Source organism: Sceloporus occidentalis, unplaced genomic scaffold (assembly GCF_023333645.1).
Source record: "Sceloporus occidentalis isolate IW3139 unplaced genomic scaffold, rSceOcc1.0.p SCAF_13, whole genome shotgun sequence".
Lineage (NCBI taxonomy): Eukaryota > Metazoa > Chordata > Lepidosauria > Squamata > Phrynosomatidae > Sceloporus > Sceloporus occidentalis.
This window is the reverse complement of record NW_028316993.1, coordinates 1,564,362-1,586,302: the sequence shown is the minus strand read 5'-3', so window position 1 is coordinate 1,586,302 and position 21,941 is coordinate 1,564,362. Positions and strand designations below refer to the sequence as shown.

General features: G+C 44.3%; 2 protein-coding genes across 2 annotated transcripts; both read left to right on the top strand.

Moving 5' to 3' along the window:
* LOC149304512 (cytochrome P450 2G1-like) lies at positions 1 to 7,468 on the top strand. Its single transcript, XM_089478896.1, has 9 exons — positions 1 to 217; positions 2,442 to 2,604; positions 2,695 to 2,844; positions 3,636 to 3,796; positions 3,969 to 4,145; positions 4,858 to 4,999; positions 5,655 to 5,842; positions 6,067 to 6,208; positions 6,860 to 7,468. The coding sequence occupies exons 1-9, from the start codon at positions 38 to 40 to the stop codon at positions 7,039 to 7,041; spliced, it is 1,485 nt and encodes a 494-aa protein (XP_089335022.1). The 5' UTR covers positions 1 to 37; the 3' UTR covers positions 7,042 to 7,468.
* Positions 7,469 to 12,796: 5,328 nt separating this feature from the next.
* Positions 12,797 to 21,496, top strand: LOC149304511 (cytochrome P450 2G1-like). Its single transcript, XM_089478205.1, has 9 exons — positions 12,797 to 13,010; positions 14,742 to 14,904; positions 14,995 to 15,144; positions 16,524 to 16,684; positions 17,173 to 17,349; positions 18,008 to 18,149; positions 18,669 to 18,856; positions 20,179 to 20,320; positions 21,027 to 21,496. The coding sequence occupies exons 1-9, from the start codon at positions 12,831 to 12,833 to the stop codon at positions 21,206 to 21,208; spliced, it is 1,485 nt and encodes a 494-aa protein (XP_089334331.1). The 5' UTR covers positions 12,797 to 12,830; the 3' UTR covers positions 21,209 to 21,496.
* The last annotated feature ends 445 nt before the right edge of the window (positions 21,497 to 21,941 follow it).

Below are 21,941 nucleotides of genomic sequence, written 5' to 3'. Positions count from 1 at the left end.
TTCTGTCAAGGGAGGAGAACAGGCAGCAAGCCGAACCATGGACTTGTCTGGTGCCTTCACCCTCTTCCTTGTCATTTACCTATCCATCCTTCTTATCTTCACAGCCCTAAGGGATCTATCGCGAAAGAAAACGCTCCCCCCCGGCCCCATCCCTTTGCCTTTCATTGGAAATTTCATGCAGCTCAGGTCCACCGAACTTTTAAAATCTCTTCTCAAGGTGAGTGGTTGTCCCACAGAACCCAGGTCTGCCATATGATCGGATGTAATGAAAACCCCAGTAAATGGCTGGGATTTAGAGAGGCATGTGTCTCTGTTCTGTCTCCGTTCCTATTCTCATCTTTTCCTTTGGGGTTCCTGCTAATTAAGATGAAATCTATGGGAGGACATGCCTAGGTAACATGTGTGCATGTAACTGAGCAATGTACGGCAATGTTTTCTTTATAATGGGATGGAAAGAGCTCTTCACTAGACCTCTGTGCACCATCCAACCTTCCCAGTAATGAAAATCCCAGCAAATGGCTGAGAATTAGAGGCATCTCTCTCTATTCTATCTCCATCTCTATTCTTGTCTTTTCGTCTGGAGTTCCCGCAAATTAAGATGAAATCTATGGTAGGATTGTTCGAGGTAACATGTGTGCATGCAACTGGGTTATGTAAGGGTTATGTAAGACAACAGGATAGAAGGAGCTCTTCACTAGACCTCTGTGCACCATCCAGCCTTCCCATGCCAGCAACTGTTCAGCCCCAAGGGACCATTGCTGCTGCCCTTTACAATAGTAGCAGAATCAGTAGTGCATGGATAGGAATCATGGACTTCTCCAGCTTACAACTCCCAGAAGCCCTAACAAAGAAACCAGTGATTAAATGCTGGGAGCTGCAGTCCAAGGACTGTCCAGAAGCCTGCATGATTCCTGCCTTCAATGAAGGAAGAACTATTTGGCTGGCATCCTGTTGAGAACTGATGTGGGGTAATGCTATATCAAGATATGTAGCACTCTATGAGATAGTTTGCCAATTTATGCTGTAACGGCACCATTAGAAACAGTAGAGAAATGACAATTTGGCTTAGTTTCCATTGAGCACTGATGTGGTATAATGCCATATTGACATTACCTTGTGAGCTTGTGAGTGGAGTGAGAAGTCCACACTACAGGGAGAAGATCTGTCTGTATCTCTTCACAGTGGAGCAGAATTACTTCTCTAACTTTGCAGGGAAAATCAGAAGGCCATGCCAATGAAACAAGCATCCCACTTTATTAAAAGGAATGTTTTTCTGTCTCACACTTTGGCTGCATCTATATCGCAGAATTAATGCAGTTTGACACCGCTTTAACTGCCATGGCTCAGTACTTTAGAATTCTGGGATTTGCAGTTTTGTGAGATATTTAGCTTTCTCTGTCAGAGAGTTCTGGTGCCGCAACAAACCACAAATCCCAGGAGTCTAGAGAATGGAGCCATAATCATTAAAGCAATGTCAAACTGCATTAATTCTGCAGTGGGGCAATGGTGTTTGATAAGAATCTGAACAGAATAGGTCCCCTGAGCTCTCAGCTCATAATTCGAAGGCAGATTGCTAAAAATCACTCATACAGTGCAAATGTGCTGACATAACTTTCCATCAGCTTCCTATCAGATTTTAAAGTTGTTTTTCCAGACTGTTGCTTTTTAGTGTAAACAAATCAAACCATGTCCCTTGCTATCGAGGAACCTTCGGACACTGATGTGTCAAGGTGGAATCAGATAAGCTGGGTGTAACCTTTGATGAATCAGCTTGTTTGAGTCTTGAGCAAATACCCTGGAAATTGCGGGACATGATTCTAAAAGGATGTCCTGCAGAATTAATGCAGCTTGACGCCACTTCGACTGCCATGGTTCAGTGCTATGGGACTGTGTGATTTTGTGAGATATGTAGCCTTCTCTGCTGGAGAGCTCTGGTGCCACAACTAACTACAAATGGCACAGTTCCATAGGACGGACCCATGACAGTTAAAGAGAACCATGTTAATTCTGAAGTGTGGTAGTGCCCCAGGTTGGCCCAAATGAAGCCATAACCCAAGTGAAGCCCCTTCCATTTCAGATTATTGGGCAAGTTAAGAAAACAGCTGCACAAGCAGGTCTCAGAGACCTCCCTTTACACAAGCTAGGGCAAGATCCAGTCAATTGTGTAACTGGCTGGTTTGACAAACAAATAAGATTCCAGCTGGGGTGAACTTTATAGAGGTGTGGTAAGAAATACTCTGCTATCAAGTCCTTTTTACAGTTATTTGGGTTTCTTTCTTCCTGGGGGATGAAAACTAGATGGAGTGTGTGTTTGGCAGATGGCTTTTGCTGAGAAAAACAGTAGCAAAGCAGCTAAGCACCCTTCCGCATGACTGAGTTACTCTACTGAACAAACCCTAAGCTCATGCATCGAACTAAAAAAAGGTTATTCTCTTGCAAAGCTGCGTGAAAAATACGGCCCTGTGTTCACCGTCTATTTTGGAACGCGTCCGGTTGTGGTCTTGTGTGGACATCAGGCTGTGAAGGAAGCCCTGGTAGACAAGGCAGATGAATTCAGCGGAAGGATAACCAACGCTACCGTGGATGACACCTTCCAAGGAATTGGTGAGATGCCCCAACTGGTTTTGCAGTAATGGTCCCTACCTTTTCCGCTCTTTCCTGCTTGCCGTTCCATTTCTTTCCTCTTTCCTCCAGGGGTGACTTTTGCCAATGGGGATCAATGGAAACAATTGCGTCGCTTCTCCCTTACTATCCTGAGGAACTTTGGAATGGGGAAAAAAACCATCGAAGAGCGAATCAAAGAGGAATCCCAGTTCCTGCTGGAAGAAATTAGGAAGACAAATGGTGAGTAGGGATATAACAAGGAACACTCAGAAATTTTCCCATTCTGATAGCAAATGATGTTTTGTCAAGAAAGCCCCTTTTAAAAAAACAATCCCTCTTAGATTCCCCCCCCCCCCAAAAAAAAATCCTGGATTGAAAACACTCCCTCTCCATTTTTCACCTTCAGCGCTTGGAGAACATGCAATGTTTCCTTGGGTTTTGTTTGCAGATTCTCTTCTTAATAGAGAAGGAACTTTGGGGATTCATGTTTACAGACATTAATGAGTGAACAGGACTTCCAAATCCAGAGCTCTAATGCAAGTAGAGGGGGAAATGTGGGGATTCATGCTTATGGACATTAATGAGTGAACATGAGCTCCAAATCCTACCTCTTAAGCCAGGCAGTGCCCTTCAACTGTGGCACTGCGCAACTTAAGAAGTAGGTTTTCTTATGGGTAGCGTCAGCAGAAGTAGCTACAACAATGCACTCCATCCTTGTAGCTTTGTCTGATGATGCAGGATATCCGCCATTATCTTTTATTTGTTAGATATCGATTTTGTCCACAATATATTGATGCTGTCCATTTTGATTGTGTTCCTTGTTCTCCCTCATGGTTGATAAAGGCCAGCCACACAATGGAAGGTACTTTCTATCTAGGTCATTCTTCCCAAGCTGGTGCCATCCCTCCAGATGGGTAAAGACAACAAGTCAAATGACTTTCCAAATATCGGAAGGGTACCAGGTAGCGGGAAGCAGTTCCAAGCATCAGTTTGACAACTCCTCGTCTTTTCTCTCTCCCTTTGTCCTTTAGGAAAGCCCTTCAACCCCACTTACTACCTCAACCGTGCCGTCGCCAATGTTATCAGCTCCATCCTTTTTGGGGACCGCTTTGACTACGAAAATGAGTTGTTTCAGTCCCTCACAGTAGCATCGAATGAAATCTTCCGAAGAATGAGCACTGGTTCTGGACAGGTACCTTCTTCCTAGGGAAAAAAAAGAAGGAAGAGAAAAGAAGGGTGTTCAGTGCACCTCAAAGAAGGAACTTATACTTGAGGGATGTTTTTTTCCCCCCATGCCCATATGGACACAATTACACAATAGCAGAAATACCCAACTCTAACCGCTAGTTTCTCTCCTTGCACAGAGGTTCGACGTCTATTACAGCTTCCTGAAGTATTTCCCAGGACCCCAAACCAAAATCAATGAGCTCCTGGGACAGGTTAGAGCCGCCATTTCCCAAAAGGTGAAGAGCAACCAGGAGACCCTTGACCTCAACTGCCCACGGGACTTTATTGACTGTTTCCTCATCCAGATGGAAAAGGTACCTTGTTAGAGATTGGTGTGGGAGATGGGCCGGTTTAGGGATAGGCGACTTGAAATCACTCAATGTTTCAGAAAGACATTTTAGACTCTTGTCCAAATATTTCCTAATATTCTTTCCCTCCCTAATCATTTGTGTCTAAATGAATGGGGATAGCCAGATACTATTTAGATGCCTCCCGTTCTCCTGGCCACTAAATGGCTCTTGCTGGTGCAAGTTGAGTCTTGAAGGGGCATTGATCACTGTGCAAGGAAAGTAATGCATTCCTCCCTCTGCAATGAAACATAAAAAAAATGCACTGCAGAATGAATGCAGTTTGACACCGCTTTAATTGCTGTGGCTCAGTGCTACGAGATTCTGGGATTTGTAGTTTTGTGAGACACTTAGCCTTCACTATCAGAGAGCTCTGGTGCCACAGCAAACTACAAAACCCCACGATTCCATAGCAGTGAACCATGGCAGTGTCAAGCTGCATTATTTCTGCAGTATAGATGCAGCCATGCCCAACCATAAGTTGGACATAGACATGTATATGTTCCTAGCAGAATGCCTGCCAAGGTTTTACCTATTATGAATCTCAAATGCAAACCAAAAGGCCAAGAAAAGGAAAGGCTCATCATCCGGTCTCAGGACAGGACACACTTTCCCATTCTTGCTGTTGACGGTCCTTCCTGCGATACTCTCATGAAGTTTTGTTCATGTCGGCTTTCAGGAAAAAGACAACCCATCCAGCGAATTTACCATCAAAAGCTTAGAGCTCAACGTCCTGCTTCTTCTCTTTGCTGGGACAGAGACAGTCAGCTCCACCTTGAGATTTGGGCTTCTATACCTGATGAAATATCCCGAAATCCAAGGTATGGAGGGCTGGGGCAGAGGAAATTAATCCTGGGCCTTCACAGCTGTTGTTGTTGTTGTTTGTCCTTTTGCCACCTGTATCTAGAGGTATAGTTCTTCTGTCAAAAACGTTTCTACATAGCCACTGAGGCTGCACCTGCACTGCAGAAATGATGCAGTTTGACACGGCTTTAACTGTCATGGCTCCATGCTATGGAATTCTGGGATTTGTAATTTTGTGAGATATTTAGCCTTCTGTGTCAAAGAGCTCTGGTGTCCCAATATACTACAAATCTCCATAGGTTAGAGACATGAGAGTTAAATCAGTGTCAGAATGCATTAATTCTACAGTGCAGGAGCAGCCTTAGTCAACATCTGTTCGATTAAAAAAGAGATAAGTTTTTATTTGTTGGTGAAAGGAGAGCAGGAGGATGGCAAGCCTGGTCTCCACAGCAGCAAATCCCATCAGTGGGGAGCAACCACCAAGAAGGCTCTCTCTTGTGTCCTCACCAAACATGCCTGCGATGGTGGTGGGACTGAGAGTAAGCCTACCCCTGAGGATCTTCAGGCATGTTTCTATGGGAAAGGTACACTTAGCTATGCTAGAATGAGAAACTCATTTCCCTTTGTAGGTCAGCAACCAAAGGGAACTAATGCTCTGAATAATTTTGACAGCAAAAGTGCATCAGGAAATTGACCAAGTGATCGGCCGGACCCGTCCCCCAAACATTGGAGACCGGACCCAATTGCCGTATGTGGATGCCGTTGTCCATGAAGTGCAGAGGTTCAGTGACCTCCTCCCCTTGAATCTGATTCATATGGTTACCCGGGACACTGAGTTCAGAGGCTACAAGATTCCAAAGGTACAAGTATTGGGGAGACCAAGTAAAATGGGGGAGACACAGCAATGTGTTCATGCTAAACTCCGAGACACAGTTGTGCAATGTTCCATTTTTTTGCTTAAGTTACCCAGATGTGTCATTTGCAGGGATATCAGTAGTGGGATGCAGAGGATCACATCTTCCCAAACTGGTGCCCCTGCCCCCAGTTTTTACAGTTCTCACCTCAACCCTCTTTTCTTTTCCAGGGGACAGAAGTCTACCCCCTCCTCAGCAGTGTCCTCTTTGACCCCACCATGTTTAAAACCCCCTACACTTTCAACCCGGAGCATTTCCTGGATGAGAACGGACGTTTCAAGAAGAACGATGCTTTTCTGCCATTCTCCTCAGGTAGGGACCCCCCCAAGCACAGTTCTGCAGCTGAACTCCCAGGCAGAGAAATCTAGTGCCTCCCTAAATTACAAATGTCAGGATTCCATACAATGTTGCCGAGATAGTTAATGTAGAATCATAATGATATAAAGGTACAGTGTGAAAGGACTCCAAGAATCTTGGGATCATGGAATCATAGAGTTGGAAGAGACCGCAAGGGCCCTGATCCAGTCCAACCCCATCCTGCCATGCAGGAACTCACAATCAAAGCATCCCTGACAGATGGCCATCCAGCCTCTGTTTAAAGACTTCCAAGGAGGGAGACTCCACTGCACTCCAATGAAGGAGTGTGTTCCACTGTCGAACAGCCCTTACTCTCAGGAAGTTCCTCCTAATGTTGAGCTGGAATCTCTTTTCCTGCAGCTTGTATCCCTTGTTCCTGGTCCTATTCTCTGGAGCTACATAAAACAAGCTTGCTCCCTCCTCAGTATGACATCCCTTCAAATATTTAAACAGGGCTATCATATCACCTCTTAACCATCTCTTCTCCAGGCTAAACATCCCCAGCTCCCTAAGTCTTTCCTCATAAGGGATGGTTTCCAGACCCTTCACTTACTAGAAAGCTGGTTAAGTCCTTCCCTACTGATTATTCTCCAATTGCTCTTACAGGGAAGCGGGTCTGTCTGGGCGAGACTTTGGCCCGCATGGAGCTTTTCATCTTCTTTGCCACCATCATGCAGAAATTCCAGTTGAAGCCCCTTGTGGCTCCCAAGGACATTGACCTGACTCCTCATGAGGTTGGATTTGGGGCCATCCCACCCTACTACCAGCTCTCCATGATCCAACGCTGACCTGGGAGGCCCGGCCATAAACGCTCTTGGACTAGCTTTATGCTTGAGCTCCATAGGATTGAAAGCTTTGCTCTCTGTCTCTTTCCTGACTCTTGTGCAGAGAATTTTAAAGATGGCTTCCATATTGAGATTTCACCTCCAGATTATAGCTTCTTGAAGTGGCACACAGTTGTAATTCCAGGTGTGGAGCAGAGGGACTTTTGACTTGTTACATCTTGACCTGTCTCAGAATGCTGATGCCTCTTGAATTGTCTCTTTCTTTCTGTGTGTATATGTGTGTGTGTGATTGTACACTCATGTGTGAATGTCTGTGTGTGTGTGTGTGTGTGTGTGTGTGTGTGTGTGTATATATATTTGTCTTATATATTTAGGTGGCTTTAAGCTTTGAGTTGCCTCAGAATAATAAAATTTACAATAATACATTTAATGTGTGCTTTGGGGTTCAAGTTTTTATAAATCACCAAGCTTCTTTGTCTCACTGAGTTATCTCTTACCTTGTCTAGATAGTTACATTTTAAATAAGAAAGCCTGCTGATCGGCTTGCCATTCAACTGGTCCCTGGCTTGGTAGACCTATTGTGACAAGGTCTATCATGCATATGTTGAATTGAGCTCAAGGCCATGAAGGTTCATGCTGCCAATCTCTTTCTTTTAATAATATTAATAATATAATATTTATTATTTATAAATCGCTTTTCCAAATTTGATCAAAGCGGTGTACAACACAAAACAAAACAAAAATGTTCTAGTTGGTCTCAAGGTGCTACAAGATTCCTTTCCATACTATTGGGCATGCTTTGATTGTGATTTCCTGCATGGCAAGGGGTTGGACTTGATGGCCCTTGTGGTCTCTTCCAACTCCATGATTCTATGTTTCCATGATTCTATCTGGAACACATAAAGGTCAGTAGCAACTGAAGCATACATAGCCACAATGCATTTCCCCCTAGAAGATTAGATCAAGAAACAGTGAGCCTCCAACCCTTCCTGATTTCTCTTACTGCAATGATGCCCAGAGATATGAACTTGGTTTCTTTAGGGATGCACAGACAGTTGTCAAGGGTATTGTGAATAGCCCCTCATTCTTCACTTACTCTCAGCACATTTGTTGCCAAAAGCAGAGGATGCTTATGCACTCTCCAGTGTTACAGGATGCAATACTCACATCTGACTCAGTTCTATGCCACTGACAGATTACAAAGTGCCTTCCTTTTTGTCGTTTTTCTATTCATCGGCCCCAAGCCACTGATGCGTAGGGTACTAAATCAGGGCTGGGAAGTATGTTCTCCGCTCTGTCTGGTATTCACTATCACAGCTACAGCTGTTACCCATGCTGCTCCATATATATTTTGGTATAAATGATAACCCTTAATGAGCCCTAGATGAACTCTAATAGCCTGTCCACCATTGCCAGCAAGGCATGAGGACATGTACATACACCCCTGAGGGGCACCCACATCATCATATCTAGAGAGTCGCATAAGAGGATTATCATATGACCAGGAAGAGCAAATGTTTGCCTTGCCTGAGGCTCTTGCCCCCTCCCCAGGTCTGTTGTCCGAGCAGCTTAAGACCACTAAGACAATCAGACAGGGACATCCAGGTGAAAAGCAAGTAATTCAACACCTTTGTTCTCACCATCAAGCACCTTTGCCAGAAGCAAGATTTTGCCTATAAATACTCCCAGATTTGCTTGTTCACTGGGCCAGTCTGGATGTCAGGGGGAAGCTCTGTCCCCTTGAACCCTGACCTGGCTCCTGGCTCCTGGCTCCTGGCTAGTCATTCCATGGCTGAGCCTCATGCCATCCTCATCATATTCCATTTGGATTCCTGGAGGGAGTCTACATTCTGGTACGTATCACCCCAGTGATGCCTAAAATCCTATTCCATGCTAACCTATGCTTTTCCTGAGCCTTGTATGTGTGTGTGTATGCTAGTGAATTGTATGTGCTTTTCCCCTTATAAATAAATTGGTTATTAATTCTAGAAGTCTGTCTCAGCTCCATTTATTGGAATCCCCTGGTCTACTCCGTATACATATCGGGAGACGATTCTGCAAGGGCCGTCGTAGCAGGCCCTCCTCTTGCAATATTTGAGCTAATAACAATAATATTAAAATTCCCCTAAACAGACCGTTGGCTACACAGGTGCATAATCTAGAGTCATGCACCAGTAAGTGAGGTATGCAAAGGCATCTTGTAGTAGTATCTTTGAGACTAACTGAAAAGAAGAAGCTGGTGGCATGAATTTTTGCAGACTCAAGTATATGGAAGCTGATGGTCTTTAGGTGTGGATGATAATCAGCATCTCATTCTCTGCAATGTTAGAAAGTTTCACTGGGGAGGGGGACAGGATTCATATTTGGCAGGGCAATATAATTCGCCCTCTTACCCACTGTAGCTACATTTTTGGTCTTTGACTCCAGAGCATAGGAAGACCCTGTTACGTCACCATGTGAATACTTACTTCTATGTCATCCTCTGGAATAATGCAACCTGGCACTTCTTGGGTCCAGTTGTGTCAGAGAAACATCTTCCAATGAGAAATTAATGGGTTGCACACAGCAACACTCATGTCATGAAGCAAAAGCAACAGGATCCTACACAGCTTTGTGGCATGGGGCACTTGTTAAATTGTTTCACAGTAGAGAGAAAAAGCCACCTTCGAACTAACTTATAAAGTAAGCGCATTGATTCCTTGCATTGACCCTGCATTGCAGAGGCAGACCCTTAAATTCTGCAAAGTGGAACATTTCTCCATCTCCCCTTTCCCTGCACACAAGACCACCAGGAAAAGGGAGGGTGGTCATGAAGCAGTGGCTTAGTGGTTAAGATGCCAATACTGATGATCAGAACATTGGAGGATTGGCATTTCAAGGCCCAAGTGCTGTATGATGTGGTGAGCTCCTTTCACTAGTCCTAGCTTCTGCCAGCCTAGCAGTTCGAAAGCATGCAAATGCAAGTAGATAAAAAGGTACCACTTCAGTGGGAAAGTACCAGCGTTCGGTGTAGTCATGCTAGCCATATGGCCACTGGAGTAATCTTCGGACAATGCTGACTCTTTGGTGTAGAAACGAAGATGAGCACCGCAACCTACGAGTCGGTTACAACTAGACATTCATGTCAAGGGTCTACTTTTATATTTACCTATTAACAAAATGAATTTCAACAGGGAGAAATGTAGGATTGGGGTAATAACAATGAAATGCACAGATATAGGATGGGTGGCACTCTGCAGATGGCATCCTTGCAGGTCTAGCTAAAAGAAACTAGTTAAACACATGCTCACTGCCTCCCTTTGCTCTCTGATAATGTGGGAAAGGCCACATTCAAGAGGATACATTCCTTCCAATGTGGGTTGGGGGGCTGACAATTGAGTGGTTGGAACAGAATGCCAATTTCCCCAACAATCCAAAAAGTGAGTTGCAATGGTGCAAGTCCAACGTAACATCATTGTAATTCACTAACACGACACCAGCCTTTGGGTGCTTAAAAGCCAAAATTCACGATAGTAATATATTGCTCTGTGTAAGGCAGCAGTTGGTTTCTCATCCTCCATTATCATTTGAATACTATATATATATAGTATATATACAATGTCAATACAGTACTTTAACTCTTATTTTTTTTAAAAGGAACCATCCCCTTCATTGAGCAGAGTGGTGAAAGGTGACAGTTTAGTCTGTCCTAGGAGCCCTTAAAAGAAGCCCCTCTCTCTGCTGCAGCATCACTTCTGACTTTTCTGAATGTTGGGCAAAAATATGATGGCGGTGCGAGCTCTTTGGCGCTCCCCCTCCGAGCGCCAAGAGGAATCTGGCTTGGCACTTGAAGGCGCCATATTACATAGACTACTTATATGTAGCAACATGCCTTCAGTGGGTAGGGTGAAATAGCACCTTGGGAATACTTTCTTGCAGCAACAACTGTTATTACTTGCTTATCTCTCAACAAACACAGGTAGGCATGAATCTGAGCCAAGCCAAGCTCATGTTTCTACCCTCCCTCCTTTGGTAATGCCAAAGCACTTTGTTCCGTTAATTTGAAAAGTAATGCCATTAAGGGATTATTACCACTGGAATGCACCGATTGCAAACAATCCAATTCTTCCAATCACATTGTTCCCAAACTCGGGATGACTGTCTGTACCAGAGTATAAGTCGACCTCATGCATCAGTTGACATCAGGTTTTGGGGCCAAAATTATGGATTCTGATATAATTATCCATAATTTATGGATAAGTCGAGGGTCAAAATTAGGAAGACAACCAGGCTGGAAAAGAGGCTTGAGGGACAGGTGCCCACCCATCCTCATCCTCCTCAGCCTGGCTGTCCCTGTATTGACCCATGTATAATTTTTGGGTCTATTTTTGGGCACAAAATTTCTCAATTTATAGTCCAGTATATACAGTACATGACTTTGCAGTTTCAGAAAACAAAAGATATGACATGGCATAAGAGCCAACTAGGATGTCGAAAGGAGCCAGGATTAGTACATTTGTGTAGACAATGCATCACTCTGTATACAGCAGTAGGTTCTCTCTCGTTCACCTTTTTTATTTGGATTTCAACATTTACCCTGCAATAGAGATGCATTAGCAGGTCATGTCTATATGCTGGGTCAATGATCATCTACACACTTTTAGAAATATAAAGTAACTCCCCCATTTTTAATGGTAAGTATGTACCTGTGCAAAATAGGCCATAGGCATCCTATGAATGATTTACAATAGTGTAAATATGCTATTGTAACCCACTACTCACCTGAAGAAGACAGTGTTTGAGGGGTCATTACTCAGGTTCCCACTGTGTGTTTTCATACTTCTGCATCACCATTATCATTATCATTATCATTAGTATTAGTATTATTTTCTTACCAGCCTAAGGATAAGGTGTGGAACAAGAACAGAATAGAACAGAACAACAAATAGACATACAATACCAGTATTGTATATATGCATATTTCTCCTACCTACTAGGTCTAATTTTTTTGTACACAGTAAAATGCAGGTTAACATTCTGCATGTGAATACTCAGTTTAATGCCTTTCCATATTTTGTTTGCTGTAAAGCACCAAATATTTAGATGTTTGCCTATAATGCCAAGAACCCGCACATGCATGCGCATAAAAAAAATGTATAGATGGGAAACTTACATGTGCATAAGCCATTAATAGGATGCCAGCCCACATCTTTTAATATAGTAAAAGGTCTGTTTGTTGTTGTTGTGTGCCTTCAAGTCGCTTCCGGTTTATGGCAACCCTAAAGGGAACCTATCAATGGGGTTTTTGTGGCACGTTTCTTCAGAGGGGGTTTGTCATTGCCATCCTCTGAGGCTGAGAGAGTGTGACTTGCCCAAGATCACATGGTCAAGCTGGGATTTGAACTCTGCTATCCTTCTTTCAAATAAAGGTGTTCCATTTTACCACTCCGTACAACAGTTTACTCTTACATCTCCGTATTGTACTATTATCCTCCCCCACTTTGTTTGTCGATTGTCTCAATTTCAAAGCCATGGCCTTATTCCAAAGACTTGAGAAAGCCGATCATGCTTTTACCTGCAGGAATACAGAAATATAAACCTGCATGCCCCCTGCAGCAAATATCCCTAGCATTGATTAACCAGTTGGCACCAGCTCCAGAGACAAAACACTCCATGTGTTTGTTTGATTCATGCAGTTGCATAACAGGAGGTGGGGCTGAATCCACCCTCAAATAGAAGATATAGAGGATGTGCAAGATGGGACAGAGGTTCACACTCTTCCTAAAGAGGTACAATAGGTAGCAAACTCCATCATGGAGATAACTAGTGCTGTCACCCTCCTCCTTGTCCTCTGTCTGTCTTATCTTGCCATTATATCAGTTAAGAGGAAACTATCAAACAAGGGGAACCTTCCTCCTGGACCCACTCCGCTGCCTCTGATCGGGAATTTCCTGCAGATCAAGTCATCAGAAACCTTAAAATCGATCCTCAAGGTGAGTGAATGTTCGTGGGACACGGCACAAGCATGTCAGGGACGGTGGCAAATCTAAGGAGATCATCAAGATTTAATAAGATGTTGGGGCGTCTCCTTTGTCCTCTTCCACCTCCATTCCTTTAGAGATGATGCCAGCCACAGATGCTGGCAAAACATCAGGAATAAACTCTTCTAGAACATGGCCACATAGCCTGAAAAACCCACAAAGAACTATGGATGCTGGCCATGAAAGCCTTCAACTTCATGAAGTAGAGGTTTGGATGGATGGAAAGAAATTTAGATATATGGGCAGAGACTATGGAGCTGTGCAGGCTGCCTCCAGCTGCGATGGATCAGGGCTGTGGCAACTGCACACTACGGCCCTGATCTGGCCTTTCCAGGACACAATGGCTATGCACCATGGCTTTAAGGTGATCCTTTGGCGCTACGTTGTGTAAAAACAACATAATTGTTGTTGTGTGCCTTCAAGTTGTTTTTGCCTTACGGTGACCCTAAGGCAAGACTATTACAGTATAGGGTTTTCCAGGCAAGATTTGTTCAGGGTTGTTAGGGTTTTTTTTGTCAGTGCCTCCCTCTGAGGCTGAGAGAATGAGACTTGCCTAAGGTCACCCAGTGGGTTTCTATGGCTGAGCATGATTCAAATCCAGATCTCCAGAGTCATAGTCCAACGCTCAACCCACTACACCACATTGGCTCATATAGGCGCATATATATATATATATATATATATATATATATATATATAATTTCAACTTTTAAAATTATGTGCTTGTTGAGGAATTAAATTCAAGGAAATGATCCTTGCTAAATGAGGCTTTTGTTGTGCAACCACTTCTTGGGTTTCTACCATTTCTCTGTTCCTCTTCCTTAACAGTGAAATCCCATTAAGCAAGGAAAAACATTAAACCTTTACATTGTCTTTTGACTAGCCGTACCAGTTTCCTCCCATTTGAAAGTACCTTGTTAGACATTTAGGAATGGCAACAGATCAGTGGTAGCAGAAGTAGTTGAGGAAAAACCCTCTCTCTGGGATCCTGTTGAGAACTAATATAGTGATTTCCCAATGTAAAGCTAAGAAATTCTGGGTGAACAGAGCAATCCAGACTGTTGTTGGGGGTAGGATGTTACAGCACCTGGGTTACTTTCCAGGAGCATCCCAAAATGTGGTGGAAATCAGGGGGAACATGTGCAAAAATAGGTCCCTGAGACCTCCTTATGCTAACCACTTGCATGATTTGCAATGACCACTTGCTGGTCATTGAAGCACAACTTCTCAGGAGACTTCCAACCTGTGCTTATCTTACATGGATATAGGGGTTGTTGTTCTGTTGTTGTGTGATTTCGAGACATTTCCGACTTTTGGCAACCCTTCCACAGGGTTTTCTGGGACTAAAAGAGTGTGGCTCGCCCAAGGTAACCCAGTAGGTTTCCATGGCCAAGTGAGGATTCAAACCCTGGTCTCCAGAGTCCCAGTCCAGTGCTCAAACTACTATGCCACAGCGGCTCTTTTATCTTATTACTTTTATTTTATTTTGTATTTGTCTTACTTTTATTGATTCAAATCCTCCTGCCTTGCCCTTTTATTTGAGGAATTACCATAGCAATAGCAGCAATCGATGACTTTCTTGGTGGTCCTGAAGATTTTGCCTGAGGTTTTTTTCCATCTAGGGGAGAAAAGTAGCTGGGGGTATGGATTATGCCAGGTGTGATAAGTTATTCTCCTATGCAGCTGCGTGAAAAATATGGTCCCGTCTTCACCATCTATTTTGGAACACGTCCGATTGTGGTCTTGTGTGGACACCAAGCGGTGAAGGAAGCCCTGGTAGACAAGGCAGAAGAATTCAGCGGGAGGCGAACCACCCCTACTCTGGAACCAAGCTTCCAAGGATATGGTGAGGCATCATGATGGGCTTTGCAGTCATGGATCCCACCCTTTCCACTCCTTCTTCTATGTCCTTCAATTTCTTCCCCATTTTCTGCAGGAGTGGTCTTTGCCAACGGAGAGCGCTGGAGGCAACTACGCCGGTTCTCCCTCACCGTCTTGAGAGACTTTGGAATGGGGAAAAAATCCATCCAAGAGCGGATCCAAGAGGAGGCCCAGTTTCTGCTGGAAGAATTAAGAAAGACTAATGGTGAGCAAAAGATGGAAAGAATATTAGTAAATTTCCTCATCCTCAATAAGCAAAAGGTGTTTCTATATGACAAAACATCTCATGGAGTCCTGGTGGCACAGTGGTTAAATGCCAGTATTTGCAGCCATAATGCTGCGAGTTCGATCCCAGGTCTCCAAGGTTGACTCAGCCTTCGATCCTTTCGTAGGTCAGTAAAATAAGTACCCAGCTTGTAAGGGGCAATGGGCTTATACGTTGTAAACCATTTAGAGAGCTCACTATGAGGTGGTATAGAAATGTAAATGCTGCTGCTGCTATTGCTCATCAAAATGACTGTCAAAAGAAAGAATGGAATTGTAAATCAAAAGTATCCCCCCCCCCCCCAAATTTTAAATGAGTAGGAAAGCAGGGATGAGGGGAAGTAATCTGATGTTTGTTATTTTTATATGCATTTAGGTTGGCAACCCTATTGTAAGGCTTGCATGGCTACATCTATTCAGAGGAGGCTTGCCCTTGCCTTCTTATGAGTTTAGCCTACTACACCTTGTATTCTCCATAGTCTCCCTTCCAAATACTAACCAGGGCTGACCAAGTTCAGACAGGATCTGATGCCTTAATGGCAATTTTCTCTCCAAAAGAGCAGACACTTGTATTACTTAGATAAAAGCTGAATCTACACTTACCAGAATCCTTCGCAAAGTACTCTGGCCCCAAATTTCCCCTGAATCAACCCCTTACCTCCTCTCCCTTGCTGCAGGGTTTTGGCTCTTGCCGACAGGTGGCTGCCTTTGCCCATGGTCCTGTTTATGACCTGGCATGACTGCTGAGGGCAGAACAAGGTGCCCAGTCATACTATTGATGCTGAGTGCCTCGTTCCCACCTCAAAGCAATTCATGCCTGCAAGAGAGGTGCCAGGCAACTCCCAGGGATCATGAGTGAAGAAGCAGCTGCCATCATCACTGCAAAGAGAGCTGAAAACCCACAGTGGGAAGTGAGTTATTTAAATGTGGGTAAGTGGGAGGAAGCCCTGAATTGGAGTTTGGGCATCATGGTCTGGTTCAGGGTTTTAGCGCTGCATCACATAAACAGGACACAATGAGCCTGGGAGGGATTCAGGGTAAAACACCCATGTAGACAAGGCCATAGGCGAGACTCAAGACTGTCAGATGAGGGAGCGTGCTGGAGCATTTAGCAAATATTCTAGATTTTTTTTTGCATTTTGCAAGATATCTTCTAGACCACTATTCCCTATCCTGATCACAACCTTCCTGGTATGCTGAATTACATTTCCCACCCTCCTCAAACATCGGTCACTCACTCGCTTGTGTAAAACTTTTCTAGTAGGGGTACTCTATCAGCGGAGGGACTGCTCATCCTTTCCCTCTGTCCTTGTGCTTTAGAGAAGCCCTTTAGTCCCATCTATATCATCAGCCGGGCTGTCTCCAACGTTATTTGCTCCATCGTCTTTGGTAATCGTTTTGACTATGAGGACAAGGATTTCCAGGCCCTCATGGAAATGATAAACAACAGCTTCCGGGAAATGAGCACCGCCTGGGCCCAGGTACTTCAAGTCCTCCTCCTTCTGCTGACTGGGAAAAAGGAGGTGGATCAGCTGCCAACTGCTAGTAGGAACTACTGTCTGACAAATGGCTTTCCGCCTGCAGAGATACACTAGCAGAAATATCAAGCTTTACAAGGTTTGGGAAGCACTGCATATGCAACCTGTCCTTTCCACCCAAGTAGGTACCCTTCTTCTCTCTTGACCTCTCCAGTTTCCTGAAGTTCTTTTTCTCCCATGTAGTTAATGGTTTGCTTTATGCCTTTTCCAATCCAGGTATTCTTTATCTTCCACAATACACTTTCCCTTATCACTCTCAGGTTTTAAAAAGCCAGTTTGCCAGTGCAATATATTCAGTTGCTTTTGGCTGATTCCTCTGGCACATAAGAATGGCTAGACCAACTCCAGGGGCAAAGTAGGAGCACATGGCTAAAGCCAGGGAGGAGGAATATGGCAGGTCACCTGCTAGTGTGCTTTCTCTCCTTGTGCAGTTGTACGACATTTATGAGAGCATCCTAAGGTACTTCCCAGGGCCCAAAGACAAGGTCTACAAATACCTAGATGGGATTAGAGTCTTCATTGCCAAGAGAGTGGAGAAGAACCAAGAGACCCTTGACCCCAGCTTCCCACGGGACTTCATAGATTGCTTCCTCATCCAGATGGAAAAGGTATTGGTGGGGCATGAAGAGTGGTGAGGATCTGTCAACCCCACACAGCCTAGTGTCATTCAGATTACACCTTTTAGCCATCTCTTGACCGATGGCAATGCTTTCTCAGGCTTATGGGAATTGAGGTCCAAACCATCTGCAGGCATGCAACTGCCAACCCAATTCTTGACCGACACAACAATTAACCAATGGGTTGAGGTTAACGAAAGGGGGAGATCATGGCACCATCGCAGATGTGTGGAGCTCTGTCCTTTAAACTTCTGGATGGCATAATGTGCTGCAGAGTGGGTTTGGTTTGACAGATGGCAATAGGCTAGGAAAACAAAAGGCAAGGTACTTTGTGAGTACCTTGCAATCCAGAATGCCATTATTCAGGCATTTGTCAACCCAGCCAGATGATTTGAGATACATATGCAAAATTCCTTTTTGCTGCCTAATTCTAAGGTTCACCACCTGACAGGTTTAAACTAAGCCAGCTAAAGGTGGTATTCTCCTTAGTTTACACATCAACTGTAATCTGTAATTCAACCAATTGATGATAATCGTGGAACTTATCCAGTCTCAGCTCACCTTCAGGAGCGAACACATTTTCCAAGTCTTGCTGATGATGTCTCTTTCTGGAATGATCTCATACTGTTTTGTTCTTTTCTCCTCCCAGGAAAAAGATAACCCATCCAGTGAATTTAACATGAGAAACCTGGAGCTCACTGCTCTTACTCTTTTCTTCGGTGGTACAGAAACGATCAGCTCTACCCTGAGATATGGGTTCCTGTTTCTGATTAAATATCCCGAAATCCAAGGTATGAAACTGTGAGGGATAGGGGGAAATAGGTAAGAAAACCTTCTAACTGTGGGAGGCCCCTTCCCCCAGGATACAGACAAAGGCCCTCACATATTTTATATATCCCTTCAATTGGTGTTCAAAGATTTACTCTTCTGAACATGGAGTTTCCACTTGATTATACTGAAGTTTGAAACTCAGAGGCTGTGCAGACTGCTCCTAAGGGGTGGCCTGCAGCCACCTCCAGCTGCGCTGGATCAGGGCCTCAGTAACCACATGCCACAGCCCCAATCTGGCTTTTCCAGGACGCGATAGCCATGGCACCATGGCTTTATGGGACTCCTTTGGCACTGTGTGATGTGGACGCAGTGGCATAGGAGCGCTGTGACATCACGCACCACGTGGAGTGGCGCATGGCATCACGCCGCCCTGGGGTTGGAGTCAGGGCATGTGTCATTAATGGCTGGTGTGCGCAGCCCCTCAGTTCCTTTTGAAAATTAGAAATCAAAGGAACTAATCCAGTGACTATATTTGACAGCAAAAGTGCATGAGGAAATTGATCGAGTGATTGGACGGAACCGCGTCCCAAACATTGAAGACCGGACCCAGATGCCATATACGGATGCCGTCATCCATGAAGTGCAGAGATACAGTGATTTGCTTCCCATGGATCTGCCCCACATGGTTACTCGTGACACTGAATTCAGAGGATACATGATTCCCAAGGTACGCACATTGGGGGTAGCAGGGGAAAAAACAGCAATGTTTTGTTATGAAATGTTGGATTTATTTTCATGGCATCTTTCATTTTTCTCAATCTACCCACAGATATAATTCACCAAGGCACCAATTCTTCACACAGGGCTCTGTGGCATTTTTCCTACTTCCATTGCAGTGGCTATTTGTGTAGATGGCTTTGTGGGTAGTGGGAAAAGGCATTTGACTCCATTGAGAGGAATCGTTTTGTCAAGGATTTGCTCAGAGAAGTTTATCGCATGGGGGTTAAACCGCTCCCCAGCGCGTTCTAACGGGGGCGAGCGGGGGCGCGCACGGAATGCGATGGGCACCGGATGGGGCCCAAAACGCGACTTTATTGCACGGGGGGCCGCCGCCGCGCATTCCCATCGCGTCCCAATTCGGTTCCAGAGGGCGCCATTTCTGGGGACGCTTTGAAACAGTTCCCAGAAATGGCACCCTCTGGAACCGAATTGGGACGCGATGGGAACGCGCGGCGGCGGCGGCGGCCCCCCGTGCGATAAAGTCGCATTTTGGGCCCCATCCGGTGCCCATCGCGTTCCGTGCGCGCCCCCGCTTGCTCCCGTTAGAACGCGCTGGGGAGCGGTTTAACCCCCATGCGATAAACTCTTTAGTCACAATATTAAGAACAGAATTTCTGAAGATGAAGGTTTTCTGAGCAAAATCTCACTTCTTGAATCTGGACCCCATGGTTACCCATGGCACTGAATCCATAGGCTAGGTCATCTTTAAGGTACTAAGAAAAGTGACAACAGGAAAGACAGGCGGAGGGCCAGGAATGCAGTGTCTTGAAACAACGAACAATACCTATGAGATATTCAGCTTGGCCTATTTACTATTCCATTGCTAGTCAAAACTGCTTCAGCTTTGAATGTCAGAAAAAATAGATGATGTGCAGAGCCAAGTACACTGAGGGTGCATTTACAATGTAGAAACAATATAGTCTGACATTACTTTAAGTACTGTAGCTCCATGCTATGGAATACTGGAACTTGTAGTTTTACACTGTCTTTAGCTTTCTCTGCCAAAGTGTGGTCATGCCTACCAAATTACAAATCCCAGGATTCTATGGGACAGAACCATGGCTGATAAAGTGGTGCCAAACTGCATTATTTCTAAAGTGTAAATGCACCTATAGTATCAACTGGTCCACCATCTTGGCATGGGACACTTAACCAGAACTCATGGACCACTAATGAATAGATGTTGAGACCCTCTGTTCCAAAACCTGGTGGCTGCTCTCTGCACATCTTTGCAGGACTCACATCATCCCTCTTTCTTTTCCTTCCTAGGGAACAGAAGTCTACCCTGTTCTCAGCAGTGTCCTGCATGACCCCACAATGTTTAAAAGGCCCTATACTTTCTACCCAGAGCATTTCCTGGATGAGAATGGACGCTTCAAGAAGAACGATGCTTTTGTGCCATTCTCCTCAGGTAGGGCTTTTGCAAACATGCTTTCTTTTACAAATGAAAAGGATTGCATTGTTTGTTGGTTTTAAATTGCACATTCACCTTTCAAATGTATATAGACAGGGCCTCCTCCCGCAAACTGCCCTAGCTACTCTCCTGGAGAAAACAGCAAATCTAGAAGTCTTCTCACACACACTGTAGCCTTTTGTTTCTAAGTAGAGTAATCCCTACCCATGACTTTGGCATTCTTGGGCCACCTCAGCTCCCATCAAACAAACATTACTGGCTATCAACTCTCCTTTGGCAGATCTTTGAAAGTTGTTGACGGAAGGAAACCCAAGTTGCAGTGTAACCCAACCAAATGAAGAGTTGGATTAAGAGTTAGTGTTTGGGATTAGTATTAAGGTTAATTTTGTGTATATGAGTCCTAATCTCCAGAGTTTATAGATTTGAAAGGGATCCTGGATCTCTTTGCTATGAGAGGCGCTAAGTGGACAGAAGCACCAGAAAGGCCATTCAAATTCATGGAAAGTTGAATATGGGGAACACCTGCTTGAGATCATAAGCATAATCCAATGGGATTGCTAGTCATTCTGGTCTATAGACATCCTAGGGTGCTATGAATGTGGCAGGGAGGTTGCAAAGTAAATGCTCCATGTTCATCAGAAGACGTATGAGAGAAACCTATTGATGTCTCTCCCTGCTGGTGACTCTCCTATTTTGTTTGCAGGGAAGAGGATATGTTTGGGCGAAGCCTTGGCCCGTATGGAGCTTTTCCTCTTCTTCACCACCATTTTGCAGAGTTTCTCGCTGAAGCCGCTTGTGGACCCAGAGAAAATTGACCTAACCCCCATGGAGAGTGGATTTGCCACTATCCCACCATTTTATGAGCTCTCCATCATCCCACGCTGAGAGGTCCTGCTCTCCACAGCCATAACTGTTTTATAGAAGTTGTATTAACCAACTTCACAAGGAGAAAGGACATTTAGAATGATAGCTTTCTTTTTTCACCCCCTGATCAGGTTTTTTGGGAGTGGAGTGGTGTTGGATCCTCAGACTGGTAAATTTATGGCTCATTGCAGGCTTTGTAATTTGTTGCAGCAACAACTGTTTCCTGGACAATTTTTTAAAATACAATTTTGTATTTAATGGGACTTGAGCATCCACGGATATTGTTATCCATGGTGGGTTCTGGAACCAAATCCCAGTGGATAACAAGCAAAATGGTGTCCCTTATATAAAATGGAAAATCAAGGTTTTTCTATTTGGAATTTATACTTTTAAAAAATATTTTCAAGCCATGGATGGTTGAATCTGTAGATACAGAATCTGTAGAAATGGAGGGCCAATTGTACTTTCTTCTGTTTTTCACTGCTTATTCCAAAGAGGTGTTACTGTTCAGCACCTTGTAACATTGCATTCATAACCAAAAAGACTGGAATCCTGTTGGGGACTTACTTCCATGTAACTGGACATATGTCTGCAGGGATTAGAACTGGACAGTTCTGTAGCATCTGTATCCAGTAAAGGTCTGCCCTTACATTACTATGTAGAGGAGACAACAAAGTGGCCAATGCACAAGACAGTATGCATTGGTGTGGATGTGCATTTGGACACTATTGCCAGTGCCCCGTTATTCACCTTT

Coding starts and splice junctions, on each gene's coding strand:
- LOC149304511 (XM_089478205.1), top strand. CDS start 12,831: ATGGAGATAACTAGTGCTGTCACCCTCCTCCTTGTCCTCTGTCTGTCT. Junction 14,905..14,994: donor ACCAAGCTTCCAAGGATATG/GTGAGGCATCAT, acceptor CATTTTCTGCAG/GAGTGGTCTTTGCCAACGGA. Junction 18,150..18,668: donor TAAATATCCCGAAATCCAAG/GTATGAAACTGT, acceptor TATATTTGACAG/CAAAAGTGCATGAGGAAATT.
- LOC149304512 (XM_089478896.1), top strand. CDS start 38: ATGGACTTGTCTGGTGCCTTCACCCTCTTCCTTGTCATTTACCTATCC. Junction 2,605..2,694: donor TGACACCTTCCAAGGAATTG/GTGAGATGCCCC, acceptor TCTTTCCTCCAG/GGGTGACTTTTGCCAATGGG. Junction 3,797..3,968: donor TGAGCACTGGTTCTGGACAG/GTACCTTCTTCC, acceptor CTCCTTGCACAG/AGGTTCGACGTCTATTACAG.